This window comes from Nestor notabilis, unplaced genomic scaffold (genome assembly GCF_000696875.1).
Source record: "Nestor notabilis isolate BGI_N333 unplaced genomic scaffold, ASM69687v1 scaffold7874, whole genome shotgun sequence".
In the NCBI taxonomy this organism is placed as follows: Eukaryota; Metazoa; Chordata; class Aves; order Psittaciformes; family Psittacidae; genus Nestor; species Nestor notabilis.
Genome location: NW_009926854.1, coordinates 27,028 through 46,872, shown reverse-complemented (window position 1 = coordinate 46,872; position 19,845 = coordinate 27,028). Strand labels below are relative to the sequence as shown.

The window sequence follows — 19,845 nt, the reverse complement described above, 5'->3', positions numbered from 1 at the left end:
TACTTGCATTATGAAATTTCACTGCCCTCTTGACAGACCTCACAGGACAGTTGCTTGCAGTGGTTATGCTATTTCAACGACTCTTGTTCCAAACATATGCAAGGCTGTTATGATGGTTAATGAGTTCCCTTTGTGGAGGACAGGATATTTGCTTGTGAGTTGTTTTCAGGACGTAAGAAAAAATTTAAGAATGCATTTCCTTTTCAATTTAGTAACCCAAGAGTTCCTCTTGTCATGTTTATAAATGTTCTCCTAGAATAAAAACAAATATACACCTCAGTCAGGATGTGTGTATAAACAAATACAGTCTGGTTTTGTGTATCTGGTAAAGCAGAAAAAAAGGAAAAGCTGCAAAAGACAGGTAAAACTCTATGCTTGAATACCTATTTCTGGGCCTTCCCTCACAGTAATATAATGACTGTGTCTAATTAGCTCTCCTATTTAGGAGTCCAACTGATGCATGTATTTTGTATACTGTGACTCAATTAATTTTCTTATTTCTTCCCCCATAAAGTTCATCCCTACTCTGATCCCATCTTAGCTATTTGCTTGCCCAGCTGTTTTGGTGGCTCTGGCTCAGGGACCTCTCTGCACCTGCTGTTGCCATGTTTCTCTCCTTAGCCTGTCCTTTCACGTGGCTAATTACAGAACCATAATTAGCTCCTTACACAGCTGTATGGGGCAAGCCTTCATGCAACTGCTCCATATGAGCAAGCAGAATGCAACAGCTTGTACAGTGACCCCTGCTTTATTGTAGACAGGAAAAAAGCACAGCAGGAAAAGGCTTGAGCTTACAGCCCCAAGTCTCTTTTTTCCCCTGCTTTTAAACCCTTTAGGCCAAGCCAGCTTGGCTGGAAACCTTCACCCCATCACCAAGAAATCTATCGGTTGGGGAGAAGCCCATGGCCATGTTGTCCTTGATTCTTATAAATCTTAAGAGAGAGCTGAGAAGGGTGTTATTTCCATGGCTCTCTTTTTAAGGCTAATGCTGTTCCTGCTACAGAACTGAATGGAGAGTCTACAAGGTGGGGTAGCCCAGTGGGTGCAAACAAAACTTGCTTGCCAGCCTGTAGCCAGCCACCAAGGCTACAGCTGGCTCCACTCCATCGCACCTGGACCAAGCTCAGAGGGACAGCCCAGCCTGAGGGCAGGAGGGTGAGGATGGGAGGCAGGCTGCCCTGTTGTGAGAAAAATCTCTTGCTAATGCCAGAAGCTGTTGAAGTCCCTGCATGCTGCCTAAGCCTCTCCTGGCAGAGTGGGATCACGCCACCTTCCCATGTGTTTCTGTCTCCTGCTGACTGTCAGCTGGCAGCACTCTCTGAAGTCAGGGAAGGCTTGTCAGAGCCTTGCTCTCCACAACCACTTTTCCTGAAGTCTGTTTTCCCTAAGAGCTGTGGACAGTGCTTGTGACGTGAGGTTGTTTCTTCTGCATCATTACCTGGTTTTCTAGGTAGAAATGTCAGTCATTTCCCTTTGTGTGTGTAAAAAGAGAGGATGTTTCAGACTCAGTGGCAGATGGGCCATGCAGAACATGCCCTCATGTCATGGTAAGAGAAAGCAGCTGTTGTGTCTCTGTTTTTCTACACAGATCTGCAGCCTACCTCCACCACAGCCGCAACTCAGCACTGCATCCCAGGCACCACAAATGTCCAGTCCCCTTCCAGCTCAGGTGAGTCCTCCCACCGAAACTGAGTATGTTCACACCACAAGCAAATCCCAAACCCTGGTAGGCTTCTCCTTCAGCCTTCTCACCCACAGGTGGGCCTGCAGACCATGACCAGTGTTCCCACAGTCCAGCTGGAAGCTAAATGGTTTAACCAATGTTGTGGCAAAGGCGGGAATTTCTTGCTGGGAAATGCCGGCTGATTTCTATGATATAATCATCCTTACATTCCTTGTCCCCTTTCCTCCTCCTCTTCAAATTATCAAACACACGGCGTATGCAAGTATTAATCTGCTCCCACCGTAGGAATGGAGATGGGATGTCTGTGGATATATTGGGCAGTATCCTACTTTTCTAGCTTTGCACAAAGCTCAGGAGATAGCCATTAAGACAAGGCAGGTGTATGCCACCTAATTAATCTCCTATGGTGGATAGAAAACATTACTGGAGGACCTCACATAATCATTTCATCACAAACCAGTGTGTTTGATGATTGTTGAAAATGCATGATGATCAGTCGCTATAGGCATTTCTCTGTTTTCATATCTCTTTCCTGAGGCAACAGAGCATTATTTTCTGCTATCTAAGCTAGCTGAAGGTATATTTTCCAGAGGGAAAGGTGTAGAAGGGAGAAGGAAACTTAAAAGATCCAATTCATTAGTCCCTGTTTTCTTGATCTGAGATCTCCTGGCACTTCAAACAACAGTGTTACTCACATCTGCTCTGTTTTTGAAGGCAGGAGGCAAAGCAACATTGACAGATGTGTAACATCACAATAAAACATTCTTGCAATGATAAATACATCTGATTTGGAAAAAGTAGCATACTTTGATAGCTGTTTCTATTTACTTTTATTGGAGCATGTGAGACTCTAGTACATACTTTTAAAGCCATTCATGGGGAAAAAGGGGAGAGGTGTAATAGAAAAGATAGGCAAGAAAGATTTCAAGGCATGGACAAATGTATTTTTCTGTAAATAAGTGCCACTGCTTTTTACATCCTCACTGATGAAAAAGCTTGCTTAACTATTACTGAAAATGTAGAAGCATGGCTGCTTAAACACATATAACTTTTTTAAAGTATTTTGTTATACTAAATTAATATCTGCAATAGTGATAACCATTTTGAGAGTCATTGCCACATTTATTATTCTCTCAGTAGCTGTTAATTATAAGGTTGATAGCTATCCAAAGACAACATACAATTCTTAAGGGATTTTTGCTGAGACAGTTGATTCTGTCTAAGCAATCAGTAACAGCATGTCTACATCTGACCCATATTTTGGAATTTGATATAAATCATGTTGCTAATATGTAGTGCACGAGGAAATAACTAGTTCTATTTAAGTCTCGCAATTTACAGAAAAGCCATTTGTCCCACAGTGTATTTAATGGCAGATATTCCTAGCAGCTAATTTGATAAATGATTGTCTAGCACATTAAGAGTAGGTTTTCAGAGTTCTCATATTCAGCTTGATGTGGTTCCAAAAAGAACAATTTCATTTCACAAGGGAAATTAGGTCTATGTAACTGGACTGAGGTGGTAAATTGAAAATATTGCCATGTTAAAGTGTCAATCAGGTGGCCTTCATGAGAGGCAGAGAACAAGACTTCTTAAAGAGTATAAAAGAAAGGATCTGCCTCAGCAACTTGTTAGAACCACTGCTTAAGAGAATGTTGTGCTGTTCTAAAAACATGGGAGGTAACAATTGTGAGTTATAATAGTATGCGCTAAGAGAAATAAATAAATATAAGTATCTTGTCTTCATCTCTATGATATATTCTTAATCTTTGCTTGCACACAGACACTGTGGAACCTAATAATGTTTGCAGTCATGATTTTTAATTGTCCTGAAGTACTCCAGGATAGGAAGCTGTATGCTAAAATGTGCAGTGTCACCTTGGAGGAACCCAACACTGCAAAATTCATTGCAAAAATACTTAGATTTCCCTCTGCATGAGGATACACTTCCTTGGTCCTGTGAAGACTGGCAGCTTACTAAATAAAGCAAAATAAACTAAGGAAATAGTTCTATTAAAAGTAGGGATATTTATTAAAAGAAATGGTGACAAAGCTGTTCAGCTTTCTCCAGATTTAGTCATCCATAGTGATGGCTTCTAGAGATAGAGGTACATGAAGTGTCTACCTTAGGCAGCTATTTTAAGCCTTCAGAATATCCAGAATCAGCTGGATTTATTTGTCTAGGTAAAGAAATGTGGTAGATATTTTTGAGCAATATTTAGGTTCCAACATTTCAATAGCTGATTTGCATAAAATTACACAGGAAAAATCTACACTCTAAGAATAAGATGTATTTATTCCTTATTTTCTGAATGACCAGGTATGACGGATGAAGCTACAGATAACTGATAGCATTTTTAGCATATAGCAGCCTGGACAACCTTTAAGAATCAGTAGCACTGCCAGTGAGTGTCTATCACAGCAATTAAAAGCTGAGACCAGTATAATACATCCAGGGGCTAGTCTGTGAGTAAGGAAATTCTTCTAGATACAAAGCTTGAGTTGTCATAGACAAACTTTGGAAGTGAAGTATAGGGGGTAAACCACTGTGACCCTATGGACTTGTGAGGAGTTACACTGATTTATGTGTGCTGGACATCTGGTCTTCTAGTTTTCCTTTCAGAGTGGTGCTTTTACTTTGTGTCATCATTTTTTGTAACGAAAACCTCAGAGATGTAAGCAAGCACATTTCTATGTATTTTCCTTTTATGAGTGAAATAATATTATAATACAAACTTTATTCAGTTACTTAAAAATCCAGGTTACCAATGAGAAAAGCCCTTTGGTTTTCTCTCAGAAAAAGACATGTTCTTGCTACAGAAGTTCTGTTCTGCCATATATTGTGTGTGTGTTTTTGGCTGTGACATGAATGAGAGTCAAGGAAAGAACATAAAAGTTAAAGTAGGTTCTTATGGAGCAAAATGCCCTCAATATGTCAGTGGTAGATTTTTCACTACCACTTCAATAAATATAGAAGTCTTTAATGGCTTCTTACAACAATTCAATCCAGCTGGCTTTATGATTTGTATACCCTTCTTCTCTGTGCTTGGTTAAGGTTTTACTTGGAAATATCCTCTGAGCTTCTTTACACTGTGATTGTTTCCCTGCAGCGTGAGGTCACAGTGAAACAAATTCACTGAACTAATTGTCCTTTTATTTATGCTTTGTACACTGGAAGTCATTTAAAAGTCAGTTCATTTATGGATGTGTAAAACCGAATAATACAGTTGTAAGGCTAAGTGCTGTTCATGCTAGTTGCATAGCAGGAAATAAGATCTGTAGGAAGATAAGTAGGAAATAGGACCCTGTCTGTTTGAGAATTTTCTTTTCATAGTCCCAGCTCTGCTTTCATTCACTCAAGAGGAGATTTTCATTAACTTAGCGAGTGTGGGGACATGGCAACCTCCACATTCTTTGTCATCTGAGCCATATCTCTACATAAACATAAAAGACAGAAAAAGGTTTATGACCAGATCTTTAGCTTCTGGAAATCAGTACGTCTCTTTCCATTAGTGCTTAAGATAGTGAGTCTGTTTATGAATCTTGTGATTCTGGTGGGATTATTTAGGAGAACCTCTAAAGTATGAGTTGGTGTGTTCTATATTCTGCAGCTGAATATGCTAAATTTTAAAATTATTCCAGTCTTAGGAATAATTTTATTCCTAAGGAAGCAAGGCCCATCCAGTGAGAAACCCTTGGCATTGACATACATTGTCAGGTGAAATTGAACAGTGACATTTTCCTCATTGGAAAGCAAGATACATTGCTTTGGATAACTTGATCTCAATTTCCAGGAGAGTATTAAGATGAAGATCAGGCTAGTCTGATCTTCTGCCTGCCAGAAGTATAGATTTGCTACACTGGCAAAATGAATGAGTCCTATTTTTCATGCTTTGCACATAGTAAGTTGCTTGATACGCGCACTTGCTATCTGTATCCTTCTGTGTTTAAAAAAGTCCTCAGTCCAATTTACTTGTCCAAATGTACTCTCCAGGAAGAAAAAAAATGTATTGCATTAAGTGGAGAACTCAAACATCTCGTCAAATCACCATACATCTCTGGCTGATTAATAATGGTCAAATATGATCAAATAGGGAAATTCCAAACAAAGCCAAGCTCTGTGATGGCAGATGTTTTTGCCAATCGTAGTAACCTGCAGATTGCCCTCAGGAGTGCTGTCTACTGCAGCATACATGCTCTTGAGAATATTCTTTGATGAAATGTTCTAAGCATATTGGTATAAGCTGCCAATGCAACATGATGATTGCTGCAGATTCTCTTGTCAGTGTTCAGGCCTCACAAGATCCTTGCACCATATTGCTGGCTGTATGCAACCCCAGCAGGTTGATAGTGTACTCCTCACTGAGGCAGCCAGATTGTCACCAGCCTAATCTCATTCATGTCCAGCTATTTATACAAGCAATCACATGGCGTCAGGGCCAGTCAAGTGAATGACCATTTATCTGCATCTCTAAGGGATTCACAATCTGGCTACATGCTGATTGAAGCACAAAATGTGAGAATAGATATCGAGAGAACATAAGTTTGGTATTCTGTGATAAAAAGCTGCAAGTGTGCAGCTTGCCATGAAGGCTACAATGGCAGCTGGAGGTGAACCTTCTGCCTGCTCACCAACGTCAGATCCCAGGGCAGTGTTGGACTGCAAGTGGCTTACACTGTTGGGATACCCCCCAGAGGGTAATTTTCAGCAGGCAGTGGACTTGTCCCTCGTGTTATGTAAATTAAATTTAAAGAGTTTTTGTCATGTATAAATATAAATTGATGTGATTCCTGTCAAGGAAACAAGGCAGTTTTTGCTTGTTTCTGCTCCTTCTCACCGGCACTCAGCAGAGAGCAGATTTTGCTACTCTGCATTCATAGCTACAAACCTGCAAAACGTCTCTGGCAGCAAATCTGAAACAACTTTTCTTTTCCTTTGTTATCTGCAGGTCCAACAGATCTCAGTATGAAGAGGCAGTTAGCAACCAGCTCTGGATCCTCCAGTAGTTCAAGCTCTAGACCCCAGCTGAGTCCAACTGAAATAAATGCAGTGAGGCAGCTCGTGGCAGGGTATCGAGAATCAGCCGCATTTTTATTGCGTTCTGCAGATGAACTGGAAAACCTTATTTTGCAGCAGAACTGAGTCATGTGACCTTCACACTGGCCTGGTCTTATCTCAGAGTTTCCACTAATGACATTTTGATTTCCAGAGCACACACTTCAGTTACTGCACAGTCTTTTAGGAGAGTTAATTACCATAATGCCACACTGTTCTTGATCCATAAAGTGATGTGTTAAGGTGCTTCAAGTGAACTTCGACCTCTGGTATTTCCGAGGTACTTTACTGTGTCCAGCCTATTGCTTTTGTTTTAGTGTGTCAGCATAAATATCGAAAAAGTGGCTAGAAATTAACTCATTCTAACAAGTGGAGGAAACAGAAGATGCTGTGATGGCTTAAAAAAATATGGTTCAAGATCCAAGTGCAATATTAGTGGAATGTGATACTGACTCATTGGACTTAAAGCTGCAGTATATGGCAAAACGTTGCCAAATGTCCTGTTGCTACAGGGCACAATTGCAATTAAAAGGATCTTGTATTTTAAAAAAATGTAATTTTTATAAAAAACAAAACGAAAGATTTTTGTTTTCATTCAAGATTTTTCATTTTTACTTTGGTAAACTTTTTCACTGGTCCTGAAAATGTTTTGAGGAGCTATTTTAAGTCCCCCCTTCCTCTCTTGAACCCCTGACTGTGCCCTTCTCCCCAACTTCATATTCTTTCTACAACAAGTAACTCTTGATGCTGGATAATTCTTCCCCCGTGTACTGTAAATTGTCATCTATGGAATACCTTCCAAAGGAAGCATGCATTCCCTGCATTCATACCATTCTCAACTCCATTCTGTAATATATTGCAGCTTTATTAGCAATTAATAAAGAGTTGAGGGTTTTTTAAAAAAAAGACATATCATTGAGAAATAAAAAAGATAAATTGATTTCTTATGGTGAGCTCATCTAACTCCATGATCACTGCTGCTGTCCTATACAAGTCCCTCTAGTTGTGATTGGATGTAGATGATGAATGTTAAGAGGTTGCAAGTGACAATCTGAAAATTTGCACTCTTGTGTGTATTTATTTTCTTTTCCTTAATTTAAACAAAATTCTTACCAAGGAAGTTCATTGACACTTCTGGTATGATTTGTATAATTCCCAGGCCTAGCTAAAACATGTACAAAACTGTAAATGGATGCAGCTGCAACTATAATAAAACTCTTCTCTCCCCTTCCCCACTCTTCCCAACCCCTCTATTTCTTATTTTATAATATTGATTACACATTAATGGTGTTTTCTTTGTGCACTACGACAGGCTTATTTTTAAGTATATAGAAAAAAGTACTTTAGTTTATGCTTACTGTACTATCTGTTCTGTTGTTTAGCTTTTGTTGAATAACGAGTTTCTTGTGCATTCCTAAATTTGCCTTATTTCATGTACAAAATTTTATGTAATTCCGTTTTTGACAATGAGTTTAAGGCATCAGTGATATTTTATATCTACTTGTTACATATAGTTTTCCAAGTAATGACTGTGATTGTGACCAAGTAATGTGCACTTTTTCTTGTAACTGTGGACATTGCTATGCTTTTTTTTCTCTAGTGTTTCTAGAATTACTGTTGCTTACAGTTATGTAAAAGAAAAAGAACTTTTGTGATACTGTTGGTGAATATTAATGTGAAAAAGCCTATGAAATATGAGTATTTTGGAGGTACATAGATACACAAACATCTCTAAGTTGTGGACTGATGTTCACATATTTAAATGAGAATTCAAAACCTGAGGGCTGGAATCATTTCCTCTGTTTTGTTTGGGTAAATAAACAGATTTCTGTGTTTAAATACATGATTGTGAAACATTATAACGTTTAAATTGACATAGCATTTAAAGCTCTAAATGTTATTTTCTTTAAACAGGAAGAAGGGCCTTCCAGCTCAATTCATGCAGACACTCAGACTTCATTTCTCAAAATCATTGAGTAAATCCAGTAGACTAGATTTAGGTAGTCTAGCTGCAGCTTTACATTAATGAAGAATTTGATCAGTGAAAGCAGAAGCAGGTGGTCCATAAATTGTGAGATCCAAGTCACTAGCATTTTATAATTGGAGGCAAAACCATTTTGCCACTCTTCACTTATTCTTAAAAAACTAGTGGATGTCTTTTTAAAGGCATTTATTCTTGGATATGAGAATATTTTTGCAAATTCTTACTGGTTGCTGCTATCACTTGAGAGATGCATTTGTTCCTAACATCTTCTCGCCATCTTCTTGCTGTTGTGAAAGCCTCTATATTGTCACTACCATAGATGTGTGGTTGTCTCAGCTTTTGTGGCATGAGGCGTTCAAAAGCCTGTTAGGAACCAAGTGTCTTTTTCCTCCCATCCACTTTCAACTACCTACAGCTTCTATTTCTTGCATGCTAGGAGGGGATGAAGCAGGTCACTTGTGCCAGGTCACTATCTTGGCCTTATCCAAAAAAAAACCTCTGGCATGCATCTTCCACAGAGAAGAAGAGTGATAACTGCCTACATTTCAAAGTTTCCTTAGTCCTGTTGTGCAGGGTAGTGTGCCTCAAACTGTCAACTAAGGAGCAACCAGCACTTTGTGTAAGAAGCTGTTTGTCAGCCAGGCTGCTAGGCAGCCTCACTGCTTTTCAAGCTGTCTTGCTAAATTCAGGTAAGGACAAAAGGCTAGAGGATGAGGAGGTTTAAAAGATTCACTTCAGTGTTCTACCTTCTGGCTCCAATTTTGTCTTCCCCAATTACTCCTCTTGAGGGAGAAGTAGGAAAGTTGGGGGGTCACCATATGACCTTCAAGGCCTGTGGCTAGTCTCCTGGTTTTCCTGCTCCACCCCCAGACTACTTTGATAGTTCCCCAAGTATGTCTTCTACAGAACAAATATCCTCTTCTTCTGGCTGCTTTCTCTGAAATATTTAGGGCCTTCTTCAATTATAGGAGCAACAAACATCCTTCTCTAAATTCTCATACAGATGCTCAGCTTTCAGTGGTTTATGTATTCCAAATACTAGGATACTGGTGGGGTTTTTAATCTATAGTTGTTTCCACCTCTAACTACTGGACTTACTCATCTTTTCTTTCGAATGAATCATAGATTCAACTATAGTTTAAACTTGTTTTTTCTAAAAGGGTACTGAAATTCAGACTTACCAGTGAGAGACCATAAATCTCAGTCTACCTTTGTGTGTGCGAATCTAGATCCAAGCAACACAAATAAACTTGCCCTCTTGGATGCAGTGTAGGTCTCAGGGCCGCATACTCTCTGCCTGCTTTGAACCCACTAGGGAAGTACAGGCACAGGTGGAGAAGATCTTGCACTAGCTACAAGACTGAGTCAGGTATCCAGAAATAACTTCAAAGTTATTTCTTTCTTCTATCAGTGATCAGTGCCTGGTCACCTCAGCCTAAATATTGCTGTTAGGGTAAGGTTGTTTTGAGGCTGAGTATGACCACTTAAGGCTGCCTTCAGAAAAGCATTATCCTTATATCCAGTATCTTCATTAAACTAGTACTTCAGGTTGATGGATGTCTCCTACAGAACCTTATCAGTACAGACTGACAGCTGCTGGTCTTCCTTGAGACAGCCTCATGTCTTCCCACAATCCTGGATTTTCCTTAAGAATGGCCCTGGAAGACCTTCAGATTTCAGTGGGTTTCTGGAAAGAGAGGGATAGTGGGGGAATGTCATATAATGTCCCTTCATTCCCACCCAGGCTGAAGTACCAAGCTTGACCATGGTCTCAGTGAGTTATGTCTCTTCAGGCTTACATCCACAATGGGAAGAGGAGTCATTTATCTATTCTCCTCTCTCCTGTCCATGATTTCCAGGGCAGATGTTACTGCTAGGGCAAGGGACTTTGGGTAATATCTTTAAACAGAACCTTAGGCTGTGGGAGTGGAAATTACAGCCAGTTTAGCAACTAACAAGATTCGTTTACTGCTTTTTATGCCAGCTGGGAAACTGGAGTCAGAATACGTCAAAAGAGGTTTGAAGTCAAAAGTTTTTATTCAGATTGGCACCTTGCTGCCTGTCATCGAAGGAGAGCACCTCTGTGTCAGCCATGATGAGGATCTAAAGCTACAGAAGGACCATGCATAGGTTAGCAGGTATTTGACGGTTCAAAAGCTATGTGGAACTATATGGAGAATGAATTTTCTGAATGAGGAGAAGCAGATGAACATGTACATGACCACAGCTATAAAACTAATTGGAAACCAGAGTTACACTGAAGGGGTTGAATATTTTTTGCCGTAATGACATGACTCCTTGCTGAATACAGTTTAAGTGCAGGTAAGTTTTGTTGGTAAAACTCCATTGAAATGAGGAACAATCTGATTTCTCTCAAGTTCCTAGCACTGCATTTAAAACTTCCCAAACATTTGTTAAAACTCCTCTGAATTTGGCTTTGAATGGCTTGTAAGGCATTCGTAAGGAAGACATGTTTTTCTATATAAAGAAAAGCTGATCTCAGTTGATCCAGGAATCAGGATCTGGCCTGACTCCAGCTGCTATTGAAAAACAGTTACCAGCACATGAGAAAGAACTGTGAAATAACAGCAGAAATCAAGCAATGCTGCACTGGAGCAGTGGTTACTGGAGTAAGTTTTAGTAATGTAAGAATATGAAATGGCTGTACTGGACAAGACTAGTTGTTCATAGCCTTGTATTCTGTCTCTGATAATAAATAAACCAGTTAAAGAGGTAGCAGGTGTAGCAGACCAGAAGAGTAGAACAGGTACATAGCAATGCTCTCTAAGTGCACATCCAGGGCCAACAACCATTGAGGCTGTGATGGTTTGTCCCTGGCTGGCAGATAACCCCCACCCTGTCACTCACCCACTCCCCACAGAGGCATAGAGGAAGGACTGGAAGAGCAAAAGTGAGGAAAAGTTTATTAAGTGAAGAATGAACAAAGGAATGCCCTGCCCCATAAAATGCACCCCAGATGTGCCAAAACCCAGGTTATCTTTATCTGCTAAGCTGTCCCTTGAACTGGATCAAATGTTGGTGCAGAAATGGCTTTTTGCTCTAACCCAAATAACCTGCTTCAGTCTCTTTTCACCACTGAAAAAAAGAGCACAGAGGGGCTGTAAAGGCTGTAAAATTAATAACTGCTTTATGAATAGAAACTTTGTGTTGTGCCACCTAATTCAGTTAATTTCTCTGAGCGTGAAGAAAGATATTTTATGCAAAGTTTTTTGTTCCCTTTCCTAATAATGTCTGGAAACACAACGGAAAAGCATTCTAATTATTGTGACTATATGTATGTAATTTGTTTTGTAAGTACACCTTTGCTGCAGTAAGCCAACTATAAAATTACGGTATAAGGAGAGCTGGGAGAAGGATCCAGTCTACACTTGCACATAGATAGGATTGTCCTTGTTTTCCCTGAGAGTCAAGGCAACCGTTGACTCAGCAGCAGGGTAGACCACAGGAACCAATTAGAAATAAATAGTGTTTCCATGTTTTCAAGGTTTTCTAGAAAATAATTTTAAGTTTGTCCTAATGCTCCGCTGGAAACTTAAATCAGACCATTTTTCCCACAAGGCTGCTGTTTTGTTGATGTAGGGCTGCTAATCAGTTCTTCGTGTTGGTTTGGGTTTTTACACTCAGTCACAACACAATGAAGCACACATAACAGGAAAAGCACAAGGAAAAACTGGGAAGAAATAGAAACGATAAGTATTATTAGTTTTTCAGACATGTCTCTGTTTAACTGTTTTAAATTAATTTATTTGGAGATGCACACTCAGAGGGCTTTAGCACCGCAAGCTTGACCTATTTATTTCTTCTCATATTCTGTAGCAGGGAGGGAAGGATTTGCTGTGTGGAGAAATCGCTTCTAGCTGAGAAAAGCTCTTACTGCCCTAGCCAGCAGGCAGCCTTATCAGCGCTCATTTGCTGCCGCTGATACTTGAAAATTACAAGCTACAGGCATGCTTCACTTGCAGTTCTGTTCTCTAACAATTAAAGGCACAGGCTATCTTTTTTTCCAATGTCTTTTTCCAATCTTATTCTTGTCTTTTCACATTAAACCATAAAGAAAAAACTAACAAACAGAAAATTATAGATTTAATAATAATCTTCGATATCCAGCAAACTGTTGAGGTCCACGCTGGAAAACTTTAATAGTCTCACTGTACAAAATCATAGGATTGCTCCGTTTCAAAAACTTACTAATAGTGTTTGTTTACAGTACATGGAGTCTAGATTTCTTCTGGTATGTGTGGAAATTTCCATAGTGGAAATCCACCCTCTTCTTTGGACTAAGGTATCGAAGAAGGCAGCACACCCTGTGTGTTCTCCCTGCCAATTACTTTGTCACTCTGTCACCTTAAAAATTGCTGATGAAGGGCTTGAAATCATTCTCAATTAAAAAAAAATCCCACATGGTTAAAACCACAGTTTAGTTGTTTAAACACCAAATCATTTAGATCCTAGTAGAATCCTAGAATCTCAGAATGGTTTGGGTTGGAGAGGACCTTCAAGATCATCTAGTTCTAACCCCCCTGCCACAGGCAGGGCCGCCTCACACTAGACCCTGTCACCCATCTCCCACTAGTCCAGGTTGCTCAAAGCCACATCCAACTTGGCCTTGAACGCTGCCAGGGATGGGGCATCCAGTCCTTCTTGGGGTAACCTGTGTCAGTGTCTCGCCAACTGTGTTATAAAAAAATTCTGCCTTATATTGTATTTAAATTTACCCTCTTTCCATCTAAACCCACTGCCCCATGACCTGTCACTACAGGCCTTGGTAAAAAGTCGCTTTCTATCTTTATGTATTGAAAGGCTGCATTAAAGTCTCCACAGATGCTTCTCAGGCTGAATAAGCCCAACTCTCTCAGCCTGTCTTCACAGGAGAGGTGCTCCAGCCCCCTGAGCATCTTTGTGGCCCTCTTCTGGACTCACCCAAGCAGGTCCACATCTCTCTTATGTTGGGAGCCGTGGAGCTGAACGCAGTTCTGCAGGTGGGGTCTCATGAGAGTGGAGTAAAGGGGGACAATCACCTCCTTTGACCTGCTGGTCACGCTTCTTTTGATGCAGCCCAGGATACGGTTGGTTTCTGGGCTCCGAGCGCACACTGAAGCTGGCTCATGTTCAGTTTTTCATCCACTGGTACCTCCAAGTTCTTATCCACTCTCAATCCATTAATTTCCCAGTCTGTTGGGGATTGCCCCGGCCCACCCGCAGGACATTGCACTTAACCTCGTTGAGCTTCATGAGGTTCATATTGGTCCACACCTTGAGCCTACCAAGGTCCCTCTGGATGGCATTCCAGTGTTATCTATGTCTTGATCCATTACTACAACATGCATAGGAGTGGGCTGTTATGATTACCATATCATGCTATAGAAAAGTTCTCATTCCTGGTGGCCTTGTGGCTGGTGGTTGAACTCCCAATATTTTTGGGCTGAAGGGTTTGTGGAAAATCTCTGTGAAATGCTATAGCTCAGATATTCTGGGCAGTTTGGGGTGTTTCAGTAGTAGCTTAGAAAACCTTCCAGTGGCAGTTTCTTTTATCACTGTCACTGAGAGTTCAGACAGATATTTTAGAACTTGAAAGAGAATTCCATTGTCAAGAAGTTGAGAGAGAAATGTGATTATTAGCTGTCACTCTGTACATCATGATAGCTGGTACTTCTTATGATGTAAAGAAGTGAAAATTAATCTTCTTTGCTTAAAAAAACAGCCATCTGCCCATCCTAGTCACTATAAAAGGCCATTTTCTTCTCTTTTTTTCTGTAAGGGAGAATGAGAATACTAACAGGGATACTGATTTTTCATTAGCTTTCTATTGCTCCTCACCAATAAGAGGATGTCATTGATATGTTAATACAGTGTGAGTGACACAATGCAAGGAAAGAAATCAGTAAGGCATTAGGTGCCCTGAGGAGCACCAAGGAAAGGACTGAAAGGACTCTGCAGATCCAGATCTGTTTGTTCTGAGTTACTCAAGACTTGAGACATTTTGAGTGGGCACTGTTTACTTGTCAACTTTTGTTCATCATATTTATGTTAGTGAACTATCAGAAAGACTTACCTAGAGTTCAAAAGTTGCAGATCTTGTCCCAGGCTGTGAATAGCAGCTATCAGGGCTGTTCTTGAACGGGAAAAGGGATGGCACTTGTTTAACAGCAGAGCTCAGGCTAAGAGCTTAGAAAATCTTCATAAAAAATGAGAAACATTCACCTAAGCTACAGCTTTACCTGGTTCAGGCCTTGGCAAACATCATGAACAGGATGCCTTTGTGACAAAGTGCAATTTCAGTTGTAACTGCAAGAAAAACAGTAAAAAAAATATTCAGCTAAAGCAATCCCATCATATTCCTGGATGAAGTATAGAGTTGATGTTGCAGTGTAGTGTGAGAAATGAAAAGACCTTGACCAGTGCTTAGCAACAACTAAAACATCAATGTGTCGTCAACATTACTCTCATTCCAAGTCCAAATCTCTACAAGCTACTGGGAAGAAAATTAACTCTATCCCAGCCAAAATCAGGACAGTTGATTAGGCATCTCTCACTATCAGTTCTAGTGATCACAGCTGAGCTGTGAGGCCTTTACCAAATGTTCAGACTATATGTTGTTTTCTAGAAAGCTCACAGCTCTACAATGAAAGTAAAAAGCTCTTTCATTACTGACTGATTCTCTTCCAATCAAAAAAGGGTAAGTATTTGGTTTGGGTGCCAGAGACTCTGTGTTCATCCACTGAAACCTGCTCACTAATTTGCTAATGTTCACGTGTTTAGTTTAGTTGCCAAGTAGTAGACTCAGCCTAGATACTAATAAATGGTAAACCTTTCTGAAGTGGTCATTATTTGTGACAAGAAACACTGTGGTAGCTTCTTCTCATGAATATTTCACTGTTGAATTCAACAGAGACTGGAGTTCTGCACAAAGTATTTTGAAATACCAAAACAAGGTAGTGATCTTGTCTCATTTCCTTCAAGAATGATGATATGACATGCTGGAGATGTGCTGTGTAAAACCCACACTTGTCAAACTAAAGAAGTTTTATTAACAATTAAGCAGTTTTGATTCTGTTCCGCAGATGGCAGAGCTTATTGCTGTGCTCTGTTACATCCAACAGTCAAGTGAGACCTGGGTGATTGGCCCCTACAAGTCAGAGGTGCAGAAGAGTTTCTGGGGGGGCAGTTGATGAGTCTGAGCTAGAGAGTTCTGTCAAGTCTTGCCTGACGAGAGATCACCCACAGGCTTCTCATGGGTAACCCTGTACACTCCCATGGTTCTTTCTTAACTTCATGCTGCATTTGTTCTTATGCTCTTGTTTGGCTTCTTTATTGGATTTGCAGGGTTGGGGTTTTCACTTTATTCCTAAATTACTACATGTCTCCACAGGCAAAGGCTTGAAAACTGAACACCCTGTCTGGTATTTGTACCCTCAGCTTGCACGGACATCTGTGAGAGCAGAGTGTGCCTTGCTACTCTGCAGGCTTGGTATGGGTAAGGTGAAAGAAAGCTCATGTCATATCGCATTTTGCAGCAGCCTGTGAACACAGGTTTGCCTATACTAAAACATTTCCCTCCCTCCCTGGTCGTTTACCCCACTCTGGCATGTGAATATCAATATGACATTCTTTCACACTTATTTGTTGTATTTTTCTGTTTCTTAGCAGTAGGGAAGAGAAGGGGAAAAGTGTGACATGGAGTTACAGTCATACTTTCCTATGATGTTTTTACATTTAGAACTGAAACTTCAGTGGGGCACAGCAACACTACTGAACAGGGGTGATCTTAGTTAGCCCAGGCTCCTGATGGACTACCTGACATAATACCTTTACTTTTAATTAATCTCTCAGACTAGACAGCTTTTAGGTTTTTTTTCTTTTCACAGAAGGATTAAGACCAGGATCATCACAAGAATGTCCATGACTGTGAGTGTGCTTTGATGTGTGGCAAAAACATCTAAGCAGACTGCTCTTAGATGTAGCAAATGCATGTGGCGTGCGTTTTGAATTTCTTCCTTCAAAGGAGAGGTTATCATTAATTTCTTCAGAGGATGTCACTCCTCAGCCCCTTACCCACCCATTATTAGTGTGTCCCACTGAAGGGCAGGTACCGTTCCTGGAACAAGGGAAATGAGTACATCACACAGGCATCTAAAAAAACATTTTGGGGCAGCGATGGAGGTTTTACAAAACAAGGAGACTAATGTCTGGGTGCAAGCATCTAGTAAAATTAACCACCCTTTTAGCCACTGACATCCAATAATTGAAATTAAATTCCTTAATTATTAGTGTTTATTTAACCACTTTATCTCCTGCTACACCAAGAATTTTCACAGGTTGCCGTATCATGACACCTACTGGTAGAGATAACCAAAATAAATAGATGCAGCTCTTTCTGAATGATGAAATAGATGTTTCTGTCTACATTGGGATTTTTGTTTCATGTGGAAGTGATTACTGATGTGTGTACGTTCACATGGGCAGCACAGTCACTGCAGCTGGAAGGGGACGAGGAGGAAAGGGAGGTGGTGTGTGGAAACACAAAGGTGTCTGCAGGGGTGGGTGCACCACAGATTGGTGTGACCCAGGTAACTATTGCATACTCAGCTGCTGTGCCCTGGACTCCAGACAAGCCTTTTCATTTGGGGTTGTAGCTTCAGGTGAAGCTATAATACATTTCTGTTTTTTCCTAGTTAGGAAAGCACCATCCCTACCCGACAAGTATAGCTGCTGGTTTAGCCTGGGTGTTTGGAAAGCAATAGCTCATCCCTGAGAAGCAGCTTTAAGAGACATAGTCCACACAGGCAGCAGTAGGTAAGCTTGTATTTCTTTTAACTGAGGTCATGTAACAGTTGATATTGTAACTATTCTTAAGACACATGGGATGGAGGCGCTGGCAAGAGAAGCTGAGCTTTAGGCCCTTCGGTATGGTTGTCATCGTTGGTGGAGTTTGTTTACTTGCAGACCTTCCCACCATATATCATCTGTCCTTTGCTGTGGCAAAAATACCCATCTGAACAAATACAGGAGGCAGATTTGTATGAACTATAACCAGGCACTGGTGGGTTGAAATAAAAATACTGTATTTTACCACACCCCTCCATCAATGGGTCCAGAACTTACCAAAATGTTTCTAACACAAGCAACTTTCTGGCATGTTCACAAAAATAAAGCATCTTTCCATCATCCCTCAGTGATAACCCCACTGGACTCTAACCCTTTCAACCATTTTATTCCAGCTCAGACCCACACTCATACTACTTGAAAGCCACCTGCTTCCCTAATGTGTCTTTTTACATTTATGAATAGAATTTCCTGATTTGACAGCACACTGGCAGCACTTTCATTCCTCAGGATACGGTTTACCAGGGAGGTATGATCTATGTCTACTCAAGCTTTTGAGATCTGGTCTAGGTTTTCTCCTCTTAATAAATTACTGTAACAATGTCAGTTATCAAATTGTCATCCCTGTTAAGTTCTTCCACTGTGTATAAATCCATTTTCACACTGCAGCACAACACAGAATCAAGCAGCTTTTCCATCAGTTTACAAGTCATATGTCTGGCCAGTACTTCAGCTGCATAAATCATGTTATGTCACACAAATACGAATGAGAGCTTAGGTACATTTAGAGAGAGAGGAGTAAAAGACAGTATGCCAGCATTTCTCACTTGTTGTTTGGTATTTCCTTCTAGGAAGAAGGAGCACAACAAAAGGAACTTTGTCCAAAGCAGTAAACAGATGGCAGCTTCCCCGTAGGAAAAGTACCTTTTGCTTCAACCATTTTTGAAAATTCCAATTTGAGATGTCAGGATCTTTTCTCCCGCATGACCGTCCCTTTAACAGCTGTGATTGTATCTTGGCTGCACTGAGTTAGATTTCACCTGGAACAATCTCTCAGTGTGTGTTTGCCTATTACCTAGAGCGGCTCCTCACGAACACGCCGCAGTTTAGTCAGGGAGGACAGAGCAGATCTGAATTTTGTGGTTAGATCCCTTTTTACTGCAGCCATGTTGCTTCACTGGTTTGTGTATGACAAAAAAACCCAAACCACTTTCCTCATTGTATTTTCATTTTGCAAATGTGGACTTGCTCTTGAATGTTCCTTTCAACAGCAAATTGCCTGTCGCTTGAGATAAGTCAGTGGTAGGAGCCTTCTTGTTAGATCAACCTCCCCTGAGACCTTTAACTGATGTATTTACTGTGCATTGCAGCCAACAGAAGCTGAGCCAGGAAATTTGTCTCCTAAATCTTTACATAAAGACACTGGGTTTTTTTCATTCATTTACACCAGATAAGGTGATATTTAAGACATTTTTTCTTGAAAAAAGCTCGGTTGGGTAATTATAGCTGCAAGACCACTTCCACTGCCATCTTTCTTCCTGGGTAAGATTCTGTGCCAATTCACACAGAAAAGTTACTTAAAAGGGAGTACTCTCCAAGAACCAGCTTTTCATCTATTTTGCAGTTATGAGGAATCCTTTCCCAGCACCATCCCCTATAGTAGAGCTATTTACAGGCTGAAAGGATGGCTTGTAAATTCCGTGAACTGATCATCAACATCCCCATGCACTGGCATTGCATCCCTAAGCCTCAGCAAAAAAGACAACTGCCACTTTGGATCTCCTGAAGGTCTTCTGAGCAAGGAGCAAAGCACCTGCCTGGACTTGGGGGTGGAAACAGATCTAGGTATTAGCAACCACTATATTAAAACAAAACAAAACAAACTCTGTTTGCACATATGCATTTAACTTTGTGTAAAGTGTAAAGTCTTCAGGCTGCATGTTTATTTGATTCACTAATTGTCCTTCGTCTTGCTTTTGCCTTTAGAAGGCTGGAAACTTAGTGGCCCAAATCCAACTAAACACATGCTATTACTGTGCTCCCATTCCCCATCCTTTCTGGGGCAACAGGGAAGGGAAAGGGACCTTAGGAGGGAAGCTTAGTTCTGGGCTCCCAAACTCAGAGCACTCCCACCTGCTTTTGCTAGGCATGCAGAAACTGTGTCCTTAAGAATCCCAGGCTCCCGATACAGCAACCAATTTTTCACCTCTGTTCCGGCAATCAAAATCTTAAGCTTATCCTGAACACACAAAATCTGGCATTTCTTTTCTTCATGTG

General features: G+C 40.5%; 1 protein-coding gene across 4 annotated transcripts in view; it reads left to right on the top strand.

Moving 5' to 3' along the window:
• NOL4 (nucleolar protein 4) overlaps positions 1–6,827 on the top strand; it is a 155,459-nt gene extending 148,632 nt beyond the window's left edge. For all 4 annotated transcript variants that reach the window (XM_010013777.1, XM_010013778.1, XM_010013780.1 and 1 more), the window contains one exon: positions 6,634–6,827. In XM_010013777.1, the coding sequence (XP_010012079.1) occupies positions 6,634–6,827 (194 nt within the window). The remainder of the gene's footprint in view (positions 1–6,633) is intronic.
• The last annotated feature ends 13,018 nt before the right edge of the window (positions 6,828–19,845 follow it).